Source organism: Poecilia formosa, unplaced genomic scaffold (genome assembly GCF_000485575.1).
Source record: "Poecilia formosa unplaced genomic scaffold, Poecilia_formosa-5.1.2 Scaffold573, whole genome shotgun sequence".
NCBI classification, from domain to species: Eukaryota; Metazoa; Chordata; class Actinopteri; order Cyprinodontiformes; family Poeciliidae; genus Poecilia; species Poecilia formosa.
This window is the reverse complement of record NW_006800512.1, coordinates 54751-63532: the sequence shown is the minus strand read 5'-3', so window position 1 is coordinate 63532 and position 8782 is coordinate 54751. Positions and strand designations below refer to the sequence as shown.

Sequence of the window (8782 nt, the reverse complement as noted above, 5' to 3'; positions counted from 1 at the left end):
TGTCCCATTCTCCTGAAGGCAGCACAGAGCTGCACCACCAGAAACCTACAAGAAGAGTTATGATTCATGTAGTTACAGTTCTATCCATGTTTTAATGTTGTAGAGCTCAGTCATTTTGCAAATAATCAAATAGTTCAAAGTTTAAACTGGCATGTTGTTCATCTTTTATCTGATCATTTTGTGCAAGATTTAACAACTGGAAAATGGCACAAAACAAGAATATTTTTTCCATTGATTGGCTGCTGTTAGGCCTACCAATTTTAACTTGAATGTTCATTGCATTTTTCATAGACGCCTGTGAAAATAATTTCTATTCCCATGAGTTTTTTGTTCTCTGGGAAATTATTTTGGGTGAGGGACCTGGAAAAAGACTAGGGGTGCGCTGGCCCAAAAAAGGTTGAGAAACACTGCTCTAACTGAAGATACTCTGTTTTCTGAAGACAGTCTCATGAAGAGGATCCTCAGGGTTGTTCATAACGTTTTTGATTTTATGAAGAATCCTTCTTTTCACCATTGTCTCCAGAGTCCACAGTCGTCCCCAGAACAGAACCAGCCTTCTTTATCAGGCCACTGCTCTATACAAACTATACCAGTGACTTTGAGTTGGACAGAGACAATCTTTATGCCAGTCAAGCTTGTTGTCACAAAAGTAAACTACCAGCTAGATCAGTGGTCCTGAAATCCAGGCCTGGAGGTCCGGAGTCCTGCAACTTTTAGATATGTCTCTGCTTCAACATCCCTGAGTCAAATAATGAAGATGTTAGCAGAACTCTGGAGAACCTGACTGCACTGAGGAAGTAAATCAGCTATTAGAGTCAGGTGTGTTGGACCAGAGACACATCTACAAGTCACAGGATGCCGGCCCCCGAGGTCTGGAGTTTAGGAGCCCAGTACTAGATGAGGAATTTTAAAAAAGTTACAGAACCAGGAAGTCATTCTCCACAAAAAAGAAAAAAAATATCAGCAGATGTATGTAATGCCTGAGCATCAATGAGCTTCAGAAATAATTAATTTTTAAGTGATTTTATTTCAGAAGAGAGGCTGACTAGAAGATGATGATATGTGACCCTAGCAAGTCCAAACCAGAACAACTGGAGCTCAGAGCCATCACCAAGTCCTGGTGAAAGTCCTGCAGGTCTGGTAGGGCTGGGCGCTTCACCTTCATCGGGTCACACAGCACATCTGGTGACACTATGGAAGACAAAAATTGGACTAATTAATCAACAAAAATGCACATTGCAGTATATCTTTTAAAAAAATCTGAAATAATGTTTGTCTCAAATCCATATATATACTTAGTGCATTTTGGATTTATATGGATCTAGGAAAATAGCAACACAATGAACACTATTGAAAATAAGTAATTTTATTATAAGTCAAAGTGAAGATCGGCACAATGAATCTTAATTGAACGACAAAGCTGAAGTTGGTTTCCAATTCCAGCTTCCAATAGCTAAAGGGCGATTCCACTTAATTTTTCACTACTTTCCGCATCTTTAATCAACTCTGGTTTAAAAACTACTACACCTAGAGACTTGAAACCTGGACTAGATTATTCTTCTCTAATAGCAGAATATTTTTATCTATGTTTGGGATTTGTGAAACTTTTATCTGATTTGTGAAAACTCAATAAACTTCGATTTTCACCATTTTTGGCACCTCTTTCATTACTACAACTGCTCTAATTAAAAAAACTACAACTCATAGACTCTTCAAACTTGGACTAGATTATTCTGCTCTAATAGCAGAATATTTTAATCTATGTTTGGAATTTGTGAAACCTTTATCTGATTTGTGAAACTTCACTAAAGATGAGATTACTATTCATATATGTTCCATGCAGTTTTTTTCAAATTCAATGATAATTCAAAACCACTTTATTAATCCCAATGGGAAATAAAATGTTGGTGTAACTCATTAATTTTTCAAAGAGTTATTGTAGATGGTGATGGCTGTTGGAAGGAAAGATCTTTTGCAGGGGTCTGTTAAGGGAATTTTCACAAATCAGGAAAAGGTTTCACAAATCACAAACATGGTTATAAATATTCTACTATTAGAGCAGAATAATTTAGTTCAAGTTTTGAAGAGTCTAGGTCTTATAAATTTGGAATTACAGCTTCTCATGTGGCTGAGATAAAAAAAAAGTGGTGATATCGCACTTTTTTGAAGTTTCACAAATCAGAAAAAAGCTTCACAAATCCCAAACATGGTTATAAATATTCTGCTATTAGAGCAGAATAATCTAGTCCAGGTTTCAAGTCTCTAGGTGTAGTAGTTTTTAAAGTAGAGTTGATTAAAGATGCGGGAAGTAGTGAAAAATTAAGTGGAATCGCCCTTTAGCTATTGGAAGCTGGAATTGGAAACCAACTTCAGCTTCTTAATTGAAGACACGTAAAACCAACACCTACCAGGAACAGCAACCAGTAGCCAAAAATATAGGATTTTAGCCACTAGAGTTATGATTTATCATTTAAGGATCAGGTCTTTATAACAACTAACATGATCTCGGTCTCAGAACAGCTTCCGCGCCAATAATTGCACAAAAGCCTGAGCTGCTACCTCGGTTTGGGGAAACAAAACCAGGCTGTTAAACAGTTACTTTAATCACAAGAAATTCAACTATATGGAAAGATACTAGCCCAACACTGTTAGCATGCAGAAGAACTAGCATAGCTCGGTAACACAGCTTACTCACCAAGATCGCTAGCTTGTGTTCAAAATTAAACAACTAAACAGCACAAAACAAAAAATCAGAACAAAGAGATAAATAGCTAAATATAGAAATATAAATAACCCACCCACCGCCCCCCCCACAAGCCAAGAAGACAGCCAAACTCTTTCTCTTTCTTACTCTTTATTCAATGTCACATGCTGTTCTTATTTTCTTTTTTTCTTTAATTATGTAAAGCACCTTGAAATCCCCTGCTGCTGAAATGTGCTATACAAATAATTCATTGATTGATTAAACTGTCTGTGCTTCGTCATGGCTACAGCGCTGTGCGAATGGGTTGATGTGATTGGCTGAAGCAAGAAATTTATCTGATTGGTTGCTAATCATCCAATCAGATAAACCACATGTGTCAAACTCAAGGCCCTGGGACCAAATCTGGCCAGCCGTAGCTTTTTATGTGGCCATTTAGACTCCAAATTACATCAATAACTCCCTCCAGTTTTTCACAAATCCTCAAAATTCACATAAAATCAGTAGATCTCCACATTTCTTCTTATTTTACTGAAATGTTTTCTAAAAAAAAAAAAAAAAAAACAATGGGTGAAATTGATTGCTGCCTCAGCCTTACTTGATATCGAGTTATAGTACATGATCAATACAGCGACTAATAATAAATCACATTTAACATCATATATTAGTGCAAATATTGCAAAAAGTACCTAAAGTATTTCTAAATTAGTATCACGAAGTATGTAATTTTGGATACAAAAGAGAAAAAAAAAACACAAAACAATCATAAAATCCCAAAGGGACAGCTACTGATTCATATTTTATCAATTCATTCTGGTGCGACCGGCCCTTTAAGAACATTCAGATTTTTGATATGGCCCAAAAATAAAACTGAGTTTCACAGCCCTGAGATAGACCATTTATTTTAAAAAGACATTTGTGTATTGAGATGTCAAGGGAGTCTCAAATTCACACACAAATGCAGTGAAATTCACAGGCCAGAAGTAGCTTGTAAATCAAGATGTGTTTGCATCAAAAATACAAGTGTGATCTGTGCATTTGTGAATTATGAGACTGTTTTAGCTCCATATGCTAATGTAACACTACTGATAGCCCTCATTCTGAGATCCCCAGGCGTTCCCAGGCCAGCCGAGAGACATAGTCCCTCCAGCGTGTCCCGGGTCCCTCCCGGTGGGATGTGCCTGGAACACCTCACCAGGGAGGCGTCCAGGAGGCATCCTGACCAGATGCCCGAGTCACCTCAACTGGCTCCACCCGACGTGGAGGAGCAGCGGCTCTACTCTGAGTCCCTCCCGGATGACTGAGCTTCTCACCCTATCTCTAAGGGAGAGCCCAGCCACGCTGTGGAGGAAACCCATTTCGGCCGCTTGTATCCGGGACCTCGTTCTTTCGGTCATGACCCAAAGATCATGACCATAGATGAGGGTGGGAACGTAGATCAACCAATAAATCAAGAGCTTCGCTGTTTGACTCAACTTTCTCTTCACCACAACGGACTGGTACAGCGCCCACTTCACAGCAGATGCTGCACCAATCCAGAAAAAGCAGAGATGCGATCCTAAGGCCACCAAAAAGGATCCCCTCAACACCTCGGCTGTGCCTAGAAATTCTGTCCATGAAAGTAATCAACAGAATCGGTGACAAAGTGTAGCCTTGGTGGAGTCCAACTCTCACCAGAAATGAGCCTAACTTACTCCCGGCAATGCAGACCACACTCTGAGACCGGTTATACAGGGACCTGACAGCCCGTATCAAAGGGCCTGGTACCCCATACTCCTGGAGAACTCCCCACAGGGCTCCCCGAGGGACACCGTCAAGCGCCTTCTCCAAGTCCACAAAACACATGTAGACCGGTTGGGCGAACTCCCATGCACCCTCCAAGACCCTGCTGAGGGTGTAGAGCTGGTCCAGTGTTCCATGACCAGGACAAAAACCACACCTCCTGAATCCGAGGTTCGACTATCCGATGGACCCTGCTCTCCAGGATCCCTGAATAGACCTTACAAGGGAGGCTTAAGAGTGTGACTCGGCATCCGGCTCGGCATGTGGGAGCGGTGGTCTCTCATTTTTATTTTGTTTTGAAATCTGTGATATCTTCACCTTTAGAAGGAGTTCCATGAGCCTGATCAAAGAGTTCACTCGTTATGACACCAGGGGATAGCACTGCTCCCACTCATTTATTTCCTATGGAACTTTCATGGTGAGGCAACAGTAACTTGCCCTCCAGCTGAGCAAATTGTGGAAAAAAACAAACAAAAAAAACAAGCATACAACTTATACACATACAGCCGCCACGGCACCTGCCGCTAAAGTTCCGCAACTTTGGTGACAGATGCCACGAACACTGTGACAATCTGTGGCAGGTGTATGTTATTTTTTTTTCTTTGGAATAAACTGATTTATTAAATATTCAGTATCCAATCTGGCAGATTGGTGGTGTCCATGGTGATTATTATGACAACATAGAAACTTTGGCTGAATTACTGGAAAGAACAGAAGCTGAAAACAAAGGTTTCAGGGAGTTGTTTTTGTCCTTTACCAAAACTTCTATGAAATGGGTTTTATCAAAATAATATTTTATTATAATGCGGACTAGCAATGCAACACAACAAATTTGAAAATTGTCATCACTATCACTTCTCGTATGTCCCCTAGTGGCGGAAAATTGACTTTTTCCACCACTGTTCGCTCCCTGTGTCAAGATTGTGAAGTAAATGAATAAATTCACTCTGGTGCATTCGCTCAATGCACCGGAGTGAATCTTTTTGTCAGTGAGCCTCTTTAGGAGAAAGTGATAGAGACACACCAAAATAAACAAGCAATTATTATCAACCTCATTTTATTTTTGAGCTCATTTTAATTTTTATTGAGAATAATTGAGTTATTGCTTACTTCAATAGACCTATTCCGGATTTAATTTAATAAATTATAAATTAATAAAGGATTGTAGGAAGGCATACCCAATACCTGTATAGACCGCTAGAAAAAGTTATTGTTGATATTTAGAAATTTATTGTGCCCATATTGAGAAGTTTTTGAATGCCCTACAAAACATTACATTTCGCTCTCAGTGAATCACATAAATCTTCTGCATGTGGTCAGATATAAAAAAGGCCATCTGAATTTTGTTCGGTATGTATTGAACCAATAGGTAGAATTGAATATTTTGGCATGAATACATGTACTATTCCACCCCTACTTGTCATTGATTGTCTTCAAAGACTCATGACTATACAAGTCAGATTGAAACAATCTGTTGATGCAGAACAACCACATGCTGAAATTATACAGATAGTAATGAAACATGTAACCAATTTTTAAAATAACATGTTCATGTTTAATCTGCTACTCTATGTGTTTTGCTGTTCACAGCATCCCCTACAGTGCGAATTATCCATGCAGGTCAGGCCTGTAATGTGGAGGAAGAGCAACATAGCGAGAGGGTTTACATCATCCGAGAGGGAGAAACTCTGGAACTCCAGTGCCTTGTCACTGGACACCCTCGACCACAGGTAATTATGTTCTTGATGTAAATGTTGCTTTAAGTAAACTAAAATTTGGGGCACTTTTCAATGTCAATGTCAAATGTATTTATATAGCACATTACAAACAGATGTCAAACAGCTCCAAAGTGCTGTACAAAAACACTAATAAAGTAAGTTGATGAAAAGAAAAAGAGAAATAATACAAGAAAAAAGATCTATATATATTGTTAAATATATATTGTTTTCAGTTGTTTTGAGTGAATACGGTATGATCTGAGGAGATGGAAGGCAAAAGTAGTATTTGGGGTGCTGTGATGTGCAGGGGAAAAGTGCAACCCATGTATTGAGGCCTTAGTCCTCATGTCGGTGGTCGCAGGTTCGATTTCCCGCCCGGCGACATTTGCCGCATGTTTTTCCCCCTCTCTCATAGCCCGTGTTGAACTACTTCCAAATAAAGGCTTTTCTTTTTAAAGCCTTTAAAAAGAAAAGCAGCATTCGATGCATGAGTAGAACTTTCGGGTTTTATCAGTAAAAAATGATGGAAAAAAATGCCGGAGTGTGACAACTGGAATAACTGAATCAGCTTCTGTAATTAATGAGTCAGGTCAATCCTGAAGTTGCCAAGGAAGTTTGATCATAATATTACTTTTCATCTCTAAAACTTAATGTTGTAAGACTTGTTAAATTTGGACCTTTTTATCCATAGCAATGGATAACAATAAAAGGAGATTTGGGTAAGACTTTATTTGATGGGGTGTGAATAAGACTGACATGACACTGTCATAAACATGACATAACACCTGTCATGAACATAAGTCTTCATGAATATTTGTGATTGTTGTCTTAAAGTTTCATTCAGTAAATCAAGACACTGTTAATACAAAGTTGATATTATTCAAAATGTCTTTGTTATGACAACTTGACATGAACCAAGAATCATAATATGTCGTAAATGTCATAATAGTCATAATGATTTAATTGTTATTACACTATCAAAAGCTTTATCAAAACAGTAGTTAATATTTCCACTAACTGAAATAAAGTGAAACAAGTAGGACCAACAATTAAGATTTCAGTAAGCTTTATTACACTGTCAAATGATTTAATAACAGTTATTAATAATTTATTTTACATCGAGTAAATTGGAACAAGTAGCACCAGTTATGAATATGTCATTAAGTGTTATTACAGTGTCATTAATATTATCTCTTAAATCAACTACAGTGAAAGAAGTAGCACCAGTTATGAAAATGTCATTAAGTGTCATTAAAGTGTCATTAATATTAACTCTTACCTCAAGTAAAGGGAAACTAGTAGCAACAATTTAACTTCTGGTCTCTATATTGTAAGGGTTGGGCTGGTCCTTTGTCCTTAGGAGCGTGGTCAATGGAGCTGCTTTGGTTCCAGCTGCTTGTTTATTTTTCTTTGGCGGAGCAGGTGTTGACGTTGAAGGTGGGTTTTGGCTCAGAGCCGGCCACACTGATTCATCCAGGTGACGGGTTCTCCCCGTTAGTCGTCTCATGGGATCTGCAGTGTGAGACTTTTGTTTTGGCTTGGCGCCCTGAGCGATCCAGGGTGAGCTGCTTGGTGCGGGGCATACAACCTCTCTGCAGCTGGAGGGTTTATTTTAGGCAGATCTGTAAAGATACTGTTGCCGTAATCAAATAAAAGCATGGGTGAGTTTCTCTAGATCAGGGGTCACTAACACAGTGCCCGTGGGCACTCAGTCGCCTGAGGGAACATTGTTGAAAATAGCCATTGTCATTCAGGAACACTGCCAAAAAAATATTTAATTAAATGTTTTTACCTTGAAGTAATAACATTTGTTTATTTTTAGAATAAAAAAGTTAATTATAAAGATGTTTAAAATAAATTGCTTTATGTATAAAACTCTTTTCTAGGGTTAAAGTTCAGAATTATGCGCAGACGCCTGCAGGATGTTATCAGAGGGCAGCAGCGCCTGCAGCTATACGGCTGTTACCGCTCAAAATTACCAATAAGCCTAAGTCTTATTGGTAATTTTGCTTTTGTTTATTTGGTGGCTTTACACTTTTTCTGTGAGCTAAAAATGAATGAGCGGAGTTTGAACCTCCTGTAATTCTAAGAGTGGTCATTTGGATCCTGGCTGAGCTTTTTACCGTGTGCGGTTCTGACCATATGTATTCTTATTATTATTGTTATAAAGGTTGAGCCAAGAACATTTATATCTATGTCAAACAAGTAGTCCTTCGTGTTACTTTGTACCCATGAAGTAGCTCCCAGACTCAAAAAGGTTTGGTGACCCCTCCTCTAGAGCTTGTTAAAGGACATTAGTCCTTTAACAATGGAAATGTTCTTCAGGTGATTGAAGGTTGACTTTGTTTTTATGTGACACTGAAGGTTTAAGTCTGAGTTCATCACTACACCAAGATTTCGGGCCTGAAATTTAGTTATTACAGCTAAACCAATGTTTAGCTGTAATAACTGAAGCTGTGCACTATGTATGTGTATATATGTTCCAAAATATATTTATTAAATAATCACCATCAGGGGCGCTGCCAGGAATCTTGGGCCCCCTGACAAAAAATTTGTTTGGGCCCCCCGCACAGCTGCTGTT

The 8782-nt window shown here is 38.6% G+C and overlaps 1 protein-coding gene and 1 long non-coding RNA gene across 2 annotated transcripts in view; both read left to right on the top strand.

Annotated features, from left to right (window-relative positions):
- The window catches only part of LOC107834279 (uncharacterized), a 15836-nt gene extending 15624 nt beyond the window's left edge, over positions 1–212 (top strand). The window contains exon 3 of the long non-coding RNA XR_001660070.1: positions 53–212. This is a non-coding gene — a long non-coding RNA (uncharacterized LOC107834279). The remainder of the gene's footprint in view (positions 1–52) is intronic.
- The window catches only part of LOC103129735 (MAM domain-containing glycosylphosphatidylinositol anchor protein 2-like), a gene marked incomplete at its 3' end in the record, with an annotated part of 82601 nt that overhangs the window by 32670 nt on the left and 41149 nt on the right, over positions 1–8782 (top strand). The window contains exon 2 of the mRNA XM_007540917.2: positions 6074–6213. Within this exon, the coding sequence (XP_007540979.2) occupies positions 6074–6213 (140 nt within the window). The remainder of the gene's footprint in view (positions 1–6073; positions 6214–8782) is intronic.